Source organism: Phacochoerus africanus, chromosome 13 (assembly GCF_016906955.1).
Source record: "Phacochoerus africanus isolate WHEZ1 chromosome 13, ROS_Pafr_v1, whole genome shotgun sequence".
NCBI classification, from domain to species: domain Eukaryota; kingdom Metazoa; phylum Chordata; class Mammalia; order Artiodactyla; family Suidae; genus Phacochoerus; species Phacochoerus africanus.
In genome coordinates, this window is record NC_062556.1 from 75,822,700 (window position 1) to 75,840,793 (window position 18,094).

The 18,094-nt window shown below is 50.6% G+C and overlaps 1 protein-coding gene across 1 annotated transcript in view; it reads left to right on the top strand.

Annotated features, from left to right (window-relative positions):
* Positions 1-18,094, top strand: part of MYO16 (myosin XVI) — a 421,162-nt gene that overhangs the window by 356,854 nt on the left and 46,214 nt on the right. Inside the window, exon 31 of the mRNA XM_047756311.1 lies at positions 4,490-5,521. Coding sequence (XP_047612267.1) covers positions 4,490-5,521 — 1,032 coding nt within the window. The remainder of the gene's footprint in view (positions 1-4,489; positions 5,522-18,094) is intronic.

The following is an 18,094-nucleotide window of genomic DNA, read 5'->3' on the forward strand; positions in this document are numbered from 1 at the left end:
TTCCTATTCCCTCCCACATAGAAGAAGCACTCCCTCCTCCCCCAAACTCCCCAAAGCCTCATCCCATCATCACAACAGGCTCAGGGCTAAGGCCCCAGTCTCACCGTCTAAGCCGTGTCCAGGTATCCCAGCTCCTCAGGCCAGCTCCTTAGGTAGGAGGCTCCTCCAGTACTGGCCCTGACGATCTGAAGATGTTACCTTTTCACCCCACAACTAACCTGTTGCTTGTGCCTTGATCGGGATTTGGTCCTGGTGCCTGGAAATTATTTTCCACGGCTGTTAGGTCCACGCCCTGGAATCTCAGCTTACCCTGGGATAGTATTTCCTAATCCACAAGAGCGGACTCAGGTTTGAGTGGGGCTCATAGTTTTTTCAGGCTGATTCCTACTCATAAAACTTAGAGGCCCCAGAGCTTCTTGATTTTTTGTATTGATGCTACCCCTTTCAAGGCACGCCGATACAATTCCTTTAAAAGCTTTGTGAGTTTCCTATGAATCGATTTATAATCTACCCCATTAGCCACAAGTCACAACCACAGATTTCTTGAGATAATTTCTCCTCTACTTTTTCTTGTTCTACAAGATTTCTCTGGGTCAGTGCTCTTAGAAATCCAGTGGTTTTGTTTCTTCGAAAGGGTCCAGTGAAGCACCACCTTAAATCTTTCTGAGATCTAAATAAAGGGGTTCATCCTCACGACCTTGGCTTCATCGTTAGTTCATGTTTTCCTGAAAAGATTCCAGACTTGATCTCTGCTTACGAGTCCTTTCTTAACTGCTGAGTTATCTGCTACCTGCATGGACCAGCAGTGAGAAACTATTTTAATTTCAAACTCAGAAAGTCCAGGCTCTTTTATGGATAAGGGTTCACTTTTCTTCAGCTTACCTCTTTATTCTCATATTTTCCTGTAGGAAGCTAGAAGAACCCAGGAAGCCACTTTTACATTCTGTCTAAAAAAAAAAAAATCTCCCTAGCTAGACCATCCATCCTCAAGCATGGGGTCTAGTTTTCACATTTCTGCAGGTGACAGTCTGGCTAAACTTTCTACAAAGGTATAACAGGGTTATATTTCCTTTACTGTCCAGCCTCTTCCTCCCTTTCCTTCTCACCGAGAGCTTTCTTAAGGGTTACGCTTCTGCTAACACTCTCTTCAAGACTCCTCCAATTTCCCAAGGTCACTGCCATGCTTTTAAATTTTGTGTGTGTGTGTTTAATTGATAGTATCACTCTACTTCCAGGTACTAATACCTGTGTAAGTTGTCTCTTGCTATGTAACAAACCTCTCCAAAATTTAGTAGCTTAAAATAACAAAGCTTTTCTCATTCTCCCCCTTCTCTCTTCCTCTCTCTCTCCCCCTTCCCTCCCTCCCTCCCTCCCTCCCTCTCTCTCTCTCTCTCTCTCTCTTCCACCCTCCTACCGCTCTCTCCAGTTCCGGGAGGTGGCTGGCCTCAGCTAAGCCACGCGCAAGCTCTCTCATACATGCAGTCAGACAGCGGCTGGCGCTGGGAGCCTTGTCCAAGGCTCTGTACATGGCGTTTCTGGGGTGTGGGCTGGGGACACCCGGACAGCTGAGGGCTGGAGCAGATGGGGTCCTCTGGTATGCGCCTCCTCTGTGCAGCCTCTCCCTCTGTTCCGCACAGCACAGGTGCTTTGCAGTAAACCGACGCCTCTCGCGGAGGTCAGGGCCACCAGCACCTGTGTCCCCAGAGAGGGAGAGCCAGGCAGAAGCTGCAGTGCCCCAACCCAGCCTCGGCGGGCAGGCGGCAGCCCCTTGGCCATGTTTTGTTCATGGGGACAGGCACAGGGACCCTGCCAGCTTCCGGGTTCTGGAAGAGCAGGAGGGACTGGAAATCTTGTTGAAGACAGTTTTGTAACGTGCATCAGCCACAAATCCTTTAAACTATTTGGGTCCTGAGAACACCTCTGTAATACTAATGTGAAAATTGTATCTGGTTCATTAACTTTCTAGGAGAAGCTTATGAGTTGCTGGGTTTTAGCACATTGGACGGCTTTGGATAATGCTCATTAATTACAGAAGTGGGCGTTTGGGGTACTTTCTGCTCTTAAAAGTTGGCTGCTTGGGTGAACCCTGCCTGATACGGGTCTTCAAAGATGTCCATGGAGTTAGGAAATTAACCGCATTCTTGTCCATCCTCGTTCGCGGTCTCCCGTCGGTCTCATGTTTACGAAGGGCCAGAATCTGAGCTCCGCGCGTTACACACGCTGTTGGATTGTTCTGGCATCGTTACTGATGTCACCACTCTATGCATGGCGATCATGAAGCTTGGAGAGATGTGACTAAGATGTCTTTTAAAACCCTAATTTGAGGCGTGCCTGTTGTGGCTCAGCAGGGTAAGAACCTTAAATAGTCTCCTTGAGGATGCAGGTTTGATCCCTGGCCTCACTCAGTGGGTTAAGGATCTGGTGTTGCTGTGGCTGTGGTGTAGGCCTGCAGCTGCAGCTCCGATTGGACCCTTAAGCCCAGGAACTTCCATATGCTGCAGGTGCGGCCAGAAATTTTAAATAATAATCATTTGCGCCAGTGTCACCCCCTGCAAACACGCACACACCTCTGGTGACCTCTTATTATGGCCTGTAGTTTCCCACCTCATAGTACACGTCGTGTTCTAACATGCTGTAGAATCTACTCATTTGGGAGTTCCCGTCGTGGTGCAGCAGAAACGAATCCAACTAGGAACCATGAGGTTGAGGGTTCGATCCCTGGCCTTGCCAGTGGGTTAAGGATCCGGCATTGCCGTGAGCTGTGGTGTAGGTCGAAGGTACAGCTCAGATCCTGGATTGCTGTGGTTGTGGTGTAGGCCGGCAGCTGCAGCTCCAATTTGACCCCTAGCCTGGGAACCTCCATATGCCATGGGTGCAGCCCTAAAAAAAACCAAAAAAAAAAAAAAGTCTACTCATTTGTAGAAAACAAACTCATTTGTTTAAAACGTTTACTTATTTTATTATCTGACCTCTCCCAGTAGACCCGAGGAAGGCAGCGAACCCTTGCTGTGTATTCACTACTGCACCTCAACAAATGCAGTTTAAAGGCATCAGTGCGTGAATGATGGCATGAAAGAACGGTGACTGCGGGATTGGAATCCAAGTTTACCCAACTCCAAGGCCTTTCATTTTAACCCTCAAAGTGGGGCTGTCTCCCCAAAAGCAAAGATGGAGAGTCTGCTGTCCTATGTGTGGCCACGAGGACAGAAAAGCCCGGCTGCCTGAAATAACTCGGCAACTCAGCAAAATTAGCTGTTCCTCCTTATAGCAAGGCTTCCTACAGCTTAGCCAAACACCAAATTGGCAAAATAGTTCCGGAGTTTTGAGAAGGGCTGATGTACAGTGAAGCTGTTCATCATGGCCTAAAAGTAACATCTCAGTTTGCAGAGAAACTATACTGTTGAATAAAATCTACTGTAACTTACAGTAAAAGGATAGAAAAAGAAGTCTTTTAGAATTTTTTACACTGAAACCTTTGGAGTCATATTGAAATATTTCTTCTGCCTCTTTAACAATTAATTCCTACTAATATTGTGCTCATTTCTTTTTTTACATATTCTCCCTCAACCTAGGAGGTTCCTGCTGAAATTCTCAGTGAAATGGTACAGTCCTGACTTCCCTGTTTAATCCGTTAGGATTCAGTGTATCAATTGTGAAACTGCCCCTTGGCTTCATTTTTCCAAATTCCCTATTCTCTCTGTGCCTGTAGTTTTGGATGCAGTTTGCTTGTGTATATTTTATTCATTTATTTATTTATTTATTTATTTTTGCTTTTTAGAGCCACACCCGGTATATGGACGTTCCCAGGCTAGGGGTCCCATCGGAGCTGCAGCTGCCGGCAGACACCACAGCCACAGCCATGCAGGATCTGAGCCACGTCTGCAACCTACACCACAGCTCAAGGCAACGCCGGATCCTTAACCCAGGGATAGAACCCTCATGGACCCTAGTCGGGTTCACCCTCTGAACCACGAAGGGAGCGCCTCCCTGTGTTCATTTTTAGACCATGCAAATAATCCCTACACAGCACCAGCTCGCTCCTGCGCTTGTTCTTTGTCTTCCCTGTGTTCTTGTCTCTAAAATCCTGAGGATCAGTTCAGCCAGCACCTCATCCACACCTGTACCAGGCGCTAAGGAGTCAGGTGTAAGCAGGTGCCAGGGCCAGGGGGCAGGCGCCTTCCGGCAGCAGCATCCCAGGCCGCTCCCTCTGCTGGCAGCTGGCAGTCCTGGGCCTCCACTCTGTCCACCTCCATCCTCCTCAGCCGGTGGTTGTCCCGCAGCTCCAAGATCAAAACTCGCCTTCTCGTTGGCAGCCGTGGGAAGTGTGGGGAGACCTGGACCCTGGCGGGCGGAGAGACCCGGGGGGGGGTGGAGGGGTGCAGGCCGGTGCTCGCGGGTCGGGGACGCAGGCAGCTCCACCGGCCTCGTCGCTCGAGGTTGGGGCGTGGGTCCCGCTAACGGCCCCTCCTCTTGTCTGTCCCTCGCCCAGTTCTCACCCGGCCCCGGCCGCACAGCGATGACTACAGCACCATGAAGAAGATCCCCCCTCGGAAGCCCAAGCGAAGCCCCCACACCAAGCTCAGCGGCTCCTCGGAGGAGATCGCGGGGGCCCGGCCCGGGGCGGCGGGGGCCGGGGCCGCGCTGGGCGGAGCAGGCGGCCCGCAGGGCATCCCGGGGGCCCCCGCGCCCCCGGAGCCGGAGCCGGAGCCCGAGCCCGTCTACATCGAGATGCTGGGCCGCGCCGGCAGCCCCGAGCAGGCGGAGGCCGTGTACGAGGAGATGAAGTACCTGGCGCCCCCCGAGGACGGCGGCGGCCGGGCGGTGGGCGTCTCGGCGGCGTCCTCGTCGCCCCCTCTGCCCCGCGAGGGTCGCAGCCCCCTCCCGCCGCCCGAGGACGGCGACGCCGGCCGGCCCTGCAGGGACGCGTGCGACATCCCCGCGCCCTTCCCCAACCTGCTGGCGCACCGGCCCCCGCTCCTCGTGTTCCCCCCGACCCCGGTCACCTGCTCCCCCGCGTCCGACGAGTCGCCCTTGACGCCCCTGGAGGTGAAGAAGCTGCCGGTCCTGGAGACCAACCTCAAGTACCCCGTGCAGCCCGAGGGCTCCAGCCCCCTGTCCCCGCAGCACCCCAAAACCCCAAAGGCGGACGGCGACCGGCCCGCGTCCCCCGGCGCCCCCGCGTTCGCCGGGTCGCTCAAAGCCTCGCCACCCCCCACGCCCCCGCCCGCGCACTTCACCTTCCCCGCGGCCCCCGCCGACCTGCCCCGGGGGCCCCCGAAGCCCAGCCCGCCCCCCGCGGGCGCGCCCGGCAGCCCCTTCCCCAAGACCCCGTACTCCCCGGGGAAGGCAGCCCGGGCGGACCTCAGGAAGGCCCCGCTGGGCGCCCCCTCCCCGGCCCCCTACAGCCCCCCGCACTCCCGGCCTCTGGGCAGCCCCCTGGACGAGCTGGCCAGCATCTTCAGCTCTGGACGGAGCGTGCTCCGGAGATCGGCGGCCGGCAGGAGAATCCGGGAGCCTGAAGGTGAATGTCACACACCCCCGTGGGTACAGACCTTAGAGGTGACCATACATAGGCGGTGTGCGTCACGTGTGAAAGGGCGGCGGTGGTCGTCGTTCGGGGCACATCGCACCTTTAAAAACTCTTATGCAGCCCATAGGCCCAACTAGGTAAGAATGCACATTCCCTTTCTGTAGGTAGAAGCTCACCATGTAAAAATACACGGCGCTAAAACTGGGTTTAATACAAGCTCAGGCTTGGGACGCATGAGGCCAAGATTGGACCTGAGCTGATTTCTGTTTCCTGATAATATCTCTTATGAGGTGGACGTGGCCTTTTTGTGTTATATTGAGATCCCCCTGTGGTTACAGCTGGCGGGGAGCCCCGAGTCACTGTCCATCTCAACTCCACCCTCTGCATCTGGGGTGGTCCCTTGTTCAGTTACTGCCTTATACAGTAGGGCTCTGGTGGTGGTGTTTTAAATGAATATTCTTTCTTCTATTCCTGCGCCACCCAAGGAACAGTTTAATGTGTTTGTGTTCTATCTGCATCTTCCCACTGAGCAGCTCAGCTCTGCCTCCGGCCAAGTCAGCTGTTGACAGTCCAGTCAGGGAACTCCGGGCTGGGCTCCTGCGGCCAGAGGCTGTTACTTGTCTTAACAAGGCTTTGTTCTGGGTCCCTGTGAAAGCAAATCACTAGCAGAAAAATCTTCATTCAGAATGTGTTGCACTGTCATGGCGTGCAGTGGAAACAAATCCGACTAGGAACCATGGGGTTGCGGGTTCGATCCTTGGGCTCGCTCAGCGGGTTAAGGATCTGACTTGCAGTGAGCTGTGGTGTAGGCTGGCACCTGTAGCTTAGATTCGGCCCCTGGCCTGGGACCCTCCATATGCCGCGGGTGCGGCCCTAAAAAGCAAAAAAAACCCTGTTGCTGGCCTCTTGTACACAGCTAACCATGTGCTAGTTGTTTCAGATGAGGTTGCCTTTGTGAAGGCATCTTCCAAAAAAGCATCACAAGGCTTTTCTGCAAAACCAAAAATAGCCTCCAGCATTTTGGATTTGGGAGAAGAGTTGCTTTAATGTAAACCCGCTTCTCTTTAAGGTCTCTCAGTCACGCTGCTGTTAACATTCTCCCTTTGCAGAAGAGGTGGGAAGATGCTTTGAGGTGAGAAGGTTAAACACCTTCTTTCAGGTCAGGTGGTAGGACTGGAAAAATAAAAATTTGACTTGCTATTACATAATGTTTTATGTACACATTAACCTGTTCTTTCTCCTAAAGAAAATAAATAAATTGGCTTTCATCGTTGGATGAGGTACAAAATCTAGAAAACATTCTGAACAAGGGAAAAGTAGGCCCAGCAAAGAACACTTAGCAAATGATGGAGTAACCCACTCCCTCTTTATTCTTCAGACACATAAGCTAATTGTCTGTTTAGCTAACAGTTTCTTCTTCATTATAGGTCGTTCATAAATGAAATTGTCCGTGTATGTAGGAGATTGTTTGAATTTCACAAGTCATACGTTTCATTCCAGGCAGCAACATGGAATCTAAGAGAAAAGCATTAAATGAGGAGAGTAATATTTGCTTTGGGAACTAAAAATTTGGTACAACGTCATAAATCTCATTTTACTGTAGATGGGAATGGGGTGACTTCTTGGTTCTCTTTAAGAAAGTGAAGTTGATGGGATCCTAGATAGGCACCACCAATTGGAAATCCTGAAGTCTAGGACTCAGAGTGGAGGAAGAATCACAGTGAGTTCCCCCCCTCCCCCGGCCCCAGGCGGGAGGCATGGATGGGCTAATTGTAATTCCTTGGGGGGAGGCATTAACCACTATTTGGGAACCCGTATCAAAACCTCAAGTCCAACATCTGTTAGTGCAGCTCTAAAATTCTAAGACATCTGTTTTTCTACTGTGCCTTTGACAAAACACTCTTTGGAAAAGACTGGCTTGAGCCACTTACGGCTTTCTCATAAATGCATGAATTGGCAGCACCTCCCCCAGCGCAGGAGCTGTAATAACAGCCAACTGCAGTGGGAGACCCGGTTCTCCCCGCGTATCCATGGACGAGAGTCCAGCTGGGCGGCTGAGGGCTCGGTGATTCTGGGTGATCCGTGATGGGAGAAATACCTTGACCAGACCGCGGGATATGTTCTCATGGGCTCGTCCAGGTCGTGCTTTTAGGATACAGAAGGGGCTTAAAGAGAAGACGTGGAAGACCGAGAAACAGCCCTAATGCAGGAGCTAATCACCAGAGCGGCTGCTGCGATTATTACGGTTTGCACAACTGGATCCTCAAGCCAGCAATCCATTCTCTTCTGAATGAATTGCGTGGCTGTTATTAATGATGGACTGTAGTCTTGGGACTTGTTTTTTCCTTTAACGTTTTCAGTCTTCTACTTTACCTGCTTTTTATATTTAAAGATGTTCTAAAGATATTCTTCTCTTCACCTGAAATGGCTTTCTTACCAGATAATCCAGTGGCTGGCTAATTCAGCCTCAAGGCACCTAAATTAATTACAGCTCATTTCTTGGCTGGTTGTGAGATGGGGAAATTGTACTGCGGATTTGCAGAAGCATTCCCAGTATTCCCTGTGCTTCTTTGGAAAGTGACCTTGAGGAGATGACACTGCTGCTCCCTACCCTGCAAAGAGTGTGTGCAGTTAAAATACAAAAAGTGGCAAGTTGTGTACAGGAAATGGGGCCTTTGGTGTTTAATTCTTAGTCCATCTCCACTCCCGTAGACGCAGATGTGGCGTTTCATAAATATTATGTGCCTCTAAACAGTTTCTTTTCTCTAGACTCTAGTCCCAGGAAGGTTGAGGGTCCAGGGTCCAGGTGGCGACAGATGGGTGTGCAGCCCCAGAGGAGTTACATTAGCAGCCAAGTAACCGCAGCACTGTCTAGGCTCCAGGCATGGTTTTCATGACCTGTTCGGGTCACACGGGACTAAAAAGTATCTGCTGTGACTATCCCATTCTGCAGATGGGAAGAGTAAGGCCTAGAGAGTAGACTTGCTTGAAATCTCCCTCCTCTGAGAAACACAGCCTGACTCGAATGCAATGATGCTGGGCTCAGAGGTTTTTCTCTTAGCTACCTACCTACACAGCGGTGCCCAGGACGGCAGGGAAAACCCCCAAGAGCAGAGGATGTGGTTTTAAAAGTTCATGATTTTCTCATCTGAGGTGCATCAAGTAAGAGTCCCAGAGTTTGAATGGAGAAAATTGGTTCATAAATTCAGAAATCCGAACATGTCCTTTATAGCTCTTGGATAGAGACAATTTTGGAATACTGTCCCAGAGCCACTGGCCCTTGACATTGGGAATGACTCAGTGTTGCATCACCTGTGCCTTTCTGTTGACCTCATGCATTCACAAAGAGTTTTTCTGTTTGTTGTTATCATATGAGCATTATTGTGCTAATTATTTATACTTGCTCAATTTCAAAAATTCTGAGACGTTCCAATGATGGGGGGAGAGCAGTGGCTGTTGGGGCCACAAGGGTGCGCCATTGCTCCAGTGGCACCGTGGCTGGCTGGTTGTTTTTCTGGAACCTGAATAGAATGAGCACGTTATTCTGTTCGCATTGAAACAGATCAGGATGATAGGGCAATGACAACAATGCAGTGCACTCAGAAATCTGGAGCAGAAAGTGGAGGAGTCTGATTTGCAGAGTATTTTGTAAAAACACGTTATTTTATTATTTTCTGTCCTGTGCTTCCTTAGCTCATATGATATAAATAGGTAGTTAAAACTACATTGACGACAACAAAATATATATGTATACAATATTTCTTCACAGAGTAGGTGTTTATCAGCTATAGTTGATTAAAATCCACCTAATAAGAAGCAGTCTGACATATAAATATATTCAGTAAATCTGCCCCTTGACATTTTTACAAATAAGAGCCACTGAAGCCAAATAATTACTTTTAATTTCAAATCTTTTATTTCACTGCATCAACACACCACAGAAGAATATTTTGAGGGCGTTCCCGTCGTGGCACAGTGGTTAACGAATCCGACTAGGAACCACGAGGTTGAGGGTTCAGTCCCTGGCCTTGCTCAGTGGGTTAACAATCCGGCGTTGCCATGAGCTGTGGTGTAGGTTGCAGACGCGGCTCGGATCCCGTGTTGCTGTGGCTCTGGCGTAGGCCGGTGGCTACAGCTCCAATTCCACCCCTAGCCTGGGAACCTCCATATGCCGCGGGAGCGGCCCAAAGAAATAGCAAAAAGACAAAAAAAAAAAAAGAATATTTTGAGTTTTAAATCAGAGCATTACATACATGAATTTTTTTTTTCTTTACGGTATGATACTTTATTCTAGAGGGCCACTGTTTTTTAAAGAATTATTGTTACAGTTGGCCTTATGGAAAATTTTAAACAAAAGCAGAGGATAAATTTGGTCATTTCTTTTTCATTTTCTTTTTGTCTTCTTACGGCCGCACCGCAGAGGGTAGATGAATATGGACTCTCTCTCTGGCCAGTCCTACCTCATGTCTAAGCCTCCCCGGTGCACTCCCCCATCCCCGGATTATTTGGCAGTGTGTCCCGATGTCAAGTCAATTTACCGATGAATATTTATAAATATTTTATTATAGAAGTCCTTTAGAAAAACAACAGATTTATTCTTAAGTCACTTGACCCAGTACCTAGCAGTCAATGCTTTTGAGCCTCCTGGACATGATGGCTGTTCAGGTCGGAAGCCTGCCTCCCGGTGCTGGGACATTGTTTTTCATGGTACAACCAAAAGAATTCTCGGGAACGAGCTTTGCACCAAAGCAACACTGGCCTGTGAGATCTCCCACAGGGACCTGGGGCACAGCCCCTGCCGTGGGCAGCTGTGCAGACAACTTTCCTACAGCCACGACAACAAAAGGGTGCATTTCTAAGGGTCACGTCCAAACAGAACTCAGTGTGAAAAATCAATGCGCACACACGGTCGCATGGGAAACTGTTATTTTATGAGGTTTTGACACTGCGCTGCCAAATTAAGTGCAATTCCTTAACGCGTTGTTCAGTAACAAGAAGTTGCTTTAAAACTCGCTGAAATATCACAGACTCACAAGCAGAAGCCTGTGACCTCCTCAAGGAGGGTCTTGGTAAATTGCCATTCTCTCTCTGCTCCCGGTGCCTGAAACAGAAGTTTTGGCACTGTCTTCATTTCATCGCTGACGCATTCTAATGAGACTGCGGCATGAGAAATGGGTCCTCGTTAGGCAAATCTCTCCATCCCATAATGAGATGCGGGGCTTGACATCCCACCCTGGAGGCTTCTTGCCCACGAGCAGGCTCTTCTGGAGCTTTCTCCTGCGCCGCGCTCTTCATCTCTCTCACTCCTGCTCGCTTTGCTGTCTCTCCCCGGTGATTTATTTGTGGGGCTGGTGGCCTGAGGCTTCGAGAGAATTATAAAGGGCGTGGACAGAACCAGCACATAGTTGGCTGATGCGTCGTTGGGTGTCTTCCTGCCCCACGTAAAGGGCTGCATCCTGAGCAGGTGGAGGGTGCCTCTGCCTGCCGGAGCCATTTCGCATCAGCACTAGATTTCCCTTGTTTTCCAAATGAGTACGTCCCCGGAGGAGGTGGGGTTCACAGCCCCAGAGAAGCGGGTTCTCCCTCCGCCGCCAGGTGGATGTCAGGCCAGGATGAGCCTTGGGAAGCAACGTCCCTCGCTGGCTCAGTGGACGTGAGCTTGAACATGGGGAGAGTGGCTCCCTCTGTGAGAAAAGGCCTTTTCCAGCCAGTCCCTGGCACCTCTGGAGCGAAGGAAAGTGTCTGTATTTGGGACTTGCCGCTGTACAGTGCAGTCTTTCTAATTCCCCGGGTGCCCAATAGAAATAACTCCTATTTCCCCTTGGAAATGAACTTTCAATTGGGATAAATTGATCCATTGCCAAACGTACCTGTATTAAGAGCGCACAGCTTTTGTCCTCTAAGTAATGGAACATTTTTTAAGTGCTGAATATTTGTTGTGAACGTGTGTGACATTCTTCTTCCCGTTTACAGCACCTTCTCTCTCTCAGTGCCCGAGAATGCGCATGGGGAGGTTGTGAAACCAGACCTGCCTTAACTTGTAGAGCTAATTCCCTTGCAGTCATGCAAAAAGCATTTACTTCACGCAAGCACAGGGCTTGCTACTGGGAAACCAAGAAGAGAGAAAGCAAGCGGCGTGCCTGGCCCTCTCCAGGCAGTGCAGCAGGGAGACGGGTCCATCCCATGGCAAGGACAGGCAAGGACAGGCTTTACCGGGAGGCCATAAACCCTTAGTGGGTCCATAACTGAGGCCCAGGTGGCCAGTGCCCTCCAGGGCTTTGCTCATACCTTGTTTGGGAAGAGGTTTCACAGACCTCATCAGAAAATGTCAGTGAGCTGGGCCAAGTGCAAGGCCGCTGCAGCGGATGTGCACAGCGGGTGTGCCTGGCAGCCAAGGGGCGGAGTGCCTTGGAGAGCCTAGGAGAGCCTCGCACCAGGGTGGATCGAGAGCCAGAAGGGTGATGGGCACTGATGATGAACTCAGAGTCCCCAGGTGCAGAAGGAGATGCTGATATGCGGTGAGCCCGGCTTCTGAACGTGAGTTAGGGCCCCTGGTCCTTTGAGCTAACAGCCTTGAAGGGCACAGAGGGCAAAGGGCAGCATGGGCTTTCCACCTGGACGTTCCCTGGCAAGGCCTGGAGTCATGTGACAACTCAGCCTTAACCTCAACATCGCTCCCACAAAGCGAGCAAAGAGCCAGAGGAAGGGAGAGAACCAGACAGATGCCGCCGGTCTGGGCATGCGCGTGGGCCCCACAGGCTGGCAGACATCTGCCAACGGTGTCTGTCGGGAGGATTAATGGCTAACATTGTACGTGGCTCTTTCCTGGGGGCCCAGCATGCCGGCGGCCATGGGTCTTGTCTGTGAGGCCAGTGGCACAGGTGTCAGCGTCCCCATTTACTGACGAGCCATCTGAGACTGGGAGGGGGTAAGAAGTTTTCCCGTAATCATGGGAAATAAGCAGCTCCAGAGGGGGGACCAGAGGCCTCTCCTGTCACCCAGACCCTGGGGTCTTTATATCACGGCGTTCTCCGTCTCCGGAAAACCACTAACACGAGACAATGACACCAAGTCCCTGTCTCAGAAAGAAATTCCCTTCTGGAGTTGAACACAAATCCCTTACCAGGAAAAGATACGGGACGAGGGCACATAAAACTTTTCTTATTAAAAAAAAAAAAAGCCGCATAAAACTGTTGTAACTGTACCTGAGGGACACACAGGTGTAGTGTTTCAGGTGAGGGCTGTTCTTTTAGTGCCTGCTCACCTTGTCCTCACCTTCTCTAGAAAACCTGTCCCGCTCTCCTGTCCCCAAGGGCCCCCTCTAGTGTCAGGGGCCCTCAGGCCCGAATAATTCCTTGCATTCAAAAGGGTGGTTTCCTGGCTTCGGGTCTCCGTCTGCAAGGTTCTGCGTGGAAGCAGACCCTGATTACAGGTGAGCAGCCCCTCAGAGCAGCCGCACTCACTTGCCAGGTCTTTGTCCAGCCTCTTTCCTTAAGGAGGTATTTGACTCTGCAAAGTGTGGCTGTCCGTCTAGTGTGATGTGTCTCAGATGCCTGCTCAGGACCACCTGAAAAGTAAAGGTGTCCCTCCCCCCCCCCCCCCCCGCCCCGGGGCCCTGCTAAAGACCCCACCCGCATCAGCAGTGATGCTTAACAGCCGCTGTGCTGGGGCCTGCAGAAAGTCACACACCCCGGACACACCTCCTCATCTGTCTCCAAGGTAGCTTCTCATTTCTTAAATCAGTCCATGATATAGATAATGGCCACATTAGAAACACCGCCGCGTGCAAAACTAGTGTCAGGCCCATAGTCAGGGCCCCTCTGTAAATGTTTGATGGGAGAATCTGCAACTCGCAAGGCTCCCGAGCTTGCTATGGGCTTGCTGCTTCATTCTTTGAAACCCAGGAGCAAAACCCAGCTGAGAGAGGTGACGGTTAACATATTTAGGTCAACCTGATCAAAAAGTTACCTTTGAACAGGAGGAATTATCCTGGGAAATAGTGTTGATGTCCTCGCCGTGCAGCCAGACCACGGGTGTGTATCTTGCATAACTAGTTCATCAGAGACGTCATTGCAGCCAGGCTGTCTTCTGAAGCACCATCGCTGGGAGGAGACGCGCTTGTACCTGGAATTCTGGGGAAAATAGGCAGCCTTTTCAGAAGTGGGTTGCCTTTCATAACCCGTAAATATTTTTCATACCATCAACCCGCCAAAGCAAGTGGCCGTTGTGTCCTGTGGTCTCTAGACTGGATTTCGCATGAAACGCCCACTGGGGGCTCCAGAGCCTGATCCGCTGAGCCCCTCAGCAGCTCCCCGTGGGCAAGTTAATAAAGACCTTGCTGGCGATCTGCATCTCATTACTGCCACATAATACAACATCCTGGGGTTTTCTTCCCTTTGTGAACAAGTGCTCAGAAGCGACGTGGCGCGTGGAATGGTTTCCTAAAGACGCGCTGGAGCGCTGCCATGGTCCCCTCTCCTTAAGAGCTGGGGAAGAGCAAAACCTGTTTCTCAATGACCTGAGGGTCTCCGTCCTCTGTGCCCACTTGAATCGTTTTTATGATGAACTCTCAGGCGAGCCTAGAACACCCTGCGCCACCGGAGAGCTCGCTGTGTTCCGTGTCATTTCACCCCATGTCCCTTCCCGTGGGTCCGCGGCCGTCACCTCACGCCCCCGATGTGCCGAGCGTCTCAGGCCTTCTGCTGCTCCCGTGTTCATGCCTGTCCTTTTCTGGTTTCTCCTTGAAATCCACGCTGTTCATCCCTCGCCCCTGCCCACTTGCAGTGACTGTGCAGCTGCCGTCTTGCATGCGGTTCGTACATGCGAGTTGTGATAAGACCGTAGACCGCGATCCTGCTCACTTCCCTCCCCGCACAGATGACCAGGTCCTAAAACATGCAGGGTCCGAACCACGGCAAAGCTGGAGCTGGATCGGAGATGACACGTTCCCGACAGAACACTCGTGGGACCCCGCCGGCGAATTTGTGCTTCCCTCGAGTCCTGCAAAACCTACACGCCCAAAACTCAGGCTCCCAATCAAACATACCCTTCTCTCCAAAATGCCCATTTACAGCATGCCAGACCTGGCGTGCGCCCTGTATTACAAGGGGGCTATTCCCAAAGCAAATATGCATGTTTTCGGTCTTGGTTTTATGGTACCGCTGTGAGGTGGAAAGACCCAGGAGGAATTAAGCAAGAGACGGAAGATTTGAGCAAAGCAATGGGTGAAAACTACCCCTGTGCAGACATTTCCGTGTTACTAGAAAACACGCCAAAGCGTGCAGCCCTTCCGTTATTTCCTGAGATCGCATCTGTATGTGGCCCATCCCTTTGCCCCTGACTCCAGTTCTCAGGTGAAATCCCAGCTGGATGGGGCTGGGCTGGTTTTAGAAGCAGGATGGAGGTGATGCTCAGACAACCGATTGAAAGTAGGGCAACCCTGCAGTCCTTGTACCCGTTCTCTTATCTGCTCTTCAAGTAAATAGCCCACGCTCAGCAGCAGGCTCTGTAGTGCAGAAGAGTCACTTTTTTTGGTTGCCTTCTGTGAGAGTTGTACTGACTTTATTTTGCCTCTTGGTATTTAATCACCTTTATATAAAGCTCATCATGAAGCCCCGCTTGGATTTTTAATAGAAAATTGCTTTAGGAAGAACTACTTCAGTCCTTCAGAAAAACGGAAGCTGTGTTTGCTCCATTTCAGGGACACTCTTGTGCACCTGTCGTACCGTGCTTTCTAGTTCCTTCTGGGCTCCCTTCCTCCTCCACGCAAACCTCAGCACAACCAGGGACCCAGGTGCATCACTCTCGTGTCCCAGGAAACAGGAAGATGCTAACCGTTGGTGCTCATTTCACTGAAGGACTGGTAGCTACCCGGGTCTCCACCCACTTACCCAGGCTGGGCTCGGTGCTTGGCTATGGTGAGGAGCGCCATAAAGATGTCCTTTTAATCGGACGATTGTTAGAAAACCCAGCCACGTAGCCCAGCCGCCCGCCAACCAGCGAGCATTTCCATGGCTGCAGGGGTTGAATCTATCTTAGGAACCCTCTGTAATGACTTCAGGGAAAATGATCCATTTTTCAGATGATAAAGTCCTTCTGTGACATCGCCCCCAAGACATGTACCTCTTTTCCAGATTTGAGAAAGCAGAGGCTGACTTCAGGCAAAGTGATTAAACTAGCAGAAGCATATTTTGTGTTGCTGTTTGCCACTTGCCTGAGTTTTCAGTTTTCAAGCTTTAAAAATCATTACATAAGGAGTTCCCATCGTGGCGAAGTGGTTAACGAATCCGACTAGGAACCATGAGGACTCAGGTTCGATCCCTGGCCTCGCTCGGTGGGTTAAGGATCTGGCGTTGCCGTGAGCTGTGGTGTAGGTCACAGACGTGGCTCGGATCCCACGTTGCTATGGCTCTGGCGTAGGTTCGATCCCTAGCCTGGGAATCTCCATATGCCATGGGAGTGGCCCTAGAAAACGCAAAAAGACAAAAGTTAAAAAGTTGAAAAATAAAAATCATTACATAAGAAGAGCAGGCTTCATTCATTTATTCCAAACAACGCACCATGGACGGATGTGTTTTGTGCTGGGCACTGTCCTAGTTGTAAGGATTTTAGAAATAAAATGTGGGGTCTGCTCAGAAGCAGCACGCAACTGGGAAACGAGAAACCCCAGGTACCCAGGCAGCCAGAAATATTGTTCGAGGAGGTAACTTCTTGGGTTTCTCCAAACACTGCCTGTCCTTGGTGCTTGTGAAATGGTATGTTTGCATTCAATTCATTCTGCTCTCTCATTTTTATTTTTTTCTTTTTACGGCCCCACCTGCAGCATATGGAGGTTCCCAGGCTAGGGCTTGAATCAGAGCTGCAGCTGCCGGCCTACACCACAGCCACAGGAACGCAGGATCCTTAACCCACCAAGTGAGGCCAGGGATTGTACCCACATCCTCATGGATACTAGTCGGGTTCTTAACCCACTAAGCCACAATGGGTACTCCTCTCTTAGTTTTAAATGCTTATCATGACCCCCTCAATTAATTTCCTAACTCATAAACATGGCTTTTGAAGCCCTGGTCTGGAGGGTGGAATTTATAAGGCGAGATGGGGGGCAGGGGAATGAGACCAAAGCTGTGAGGGAAGCAGGTGGATTGCTCCTTGAGGCTGAGGGCGGGGTGTGTGCACATCCCGGAGGCCAGCGTGTGCACACACGGTGAACACACCCTGCCCCGTGTCAAGGAGGCTTTATATAAGGGCGTGACACCATCATCAAGCGATCTTTCGCAGGAATTACACCAGTGTACGTGGAAAGAGATTCTCTGTATTCATTTCCATCTAAATGCACATACTTTTAAAATAACTGATAAGAACAGCTTAGGCATGACGCCCCCCTGACTGTGTCTTCGTCCCGGCGAAGTGAGGGCCATTGGAGGCTCCGGTCAGCCTTTCCCAGCAGTGCCCCAGTGGCTCGCCCTTCCCGAGTGTGATGTGTCACTGCCATTGTGCTGGCCACCGGGACCGTTGATCCCACGCACACAGGATCTAGAGCCACAGGGAATTAGGGACGCCTGTCCGTCCATCTCCGTAAAGGACACAATCCCGAGAGCCGTCAGAGAAACAGGCCGCGTGGCTGGAGGAGCATTCCGACAGGACTTTAAGTCTTGAGAGATATTTTTAATCTGTTATGTAAGGCCTCAGAGCTGCCGGCTGCCAGCCAGCCTGCGTGGGCAGCAGGGCCGATGTGCAGGCGTGCAGGGCATGGCCATGCTTTTACGCCAGTGTGTAGCTCCGGAGCAGGTGGAAGCCACTGCTGCCCTGAACCCCTGGGGGCCCAAGCACACCCACCACGGGAGTCCTGCCCCAGGCCTGCCCAGTGTCCTTTCCGTGGAATGTTGGCACAGGAGAGGCTCAAGGTGTGTGGCTCCTGCCTGTTCCCAGGGGTCTCAGTCTGTGCCCTTTGTGCTCTTAATTATCTTGGGTGGATAAATTTTGTAATTCTGAACAAGGACGTTGCAAAGAGTCAACATACACCATTGCTTTTTGGTTTTTTATTTAAATGTTTTTTATTAAAGTATAGTTGACTCACAATATTGTGCCAATTTTTGCTGTGCAGCAAAGTGACAAAGTGACTCAGTCTTATGTGTATATATATATATATATATACACACACACACACACACACACACACACACACACACATTCTTTTCTTATATTGTCTTCCATCATGGTCTCTTATAGGAGACTGGACAAGTTCCCTGTGCTGTACAGTAGGACCTCATTGCTAATCCATTCTAAATGTCATTGTTTCTATCCAGCAACCCCAAACTCCTCCTTCCCCTTGGCAACCACTAATCTGTTCTCTATGTCTGTGAGCCTGTTTCTGTTCTGTAGATAAGTTCATTTGTGCCATGTTTTAGATTCCACATATAAGTGATATCATATGGTATTTGTCTTTCTCTTTATGACTTAATTCACTTCATATGAGGATCTCTAGTTGCATCCACGTTGCTACGAATGGCATTATTTTGTTCTTTTTTACGGCTGCGTAGTATTCCATTGTGTATATGTACCTGT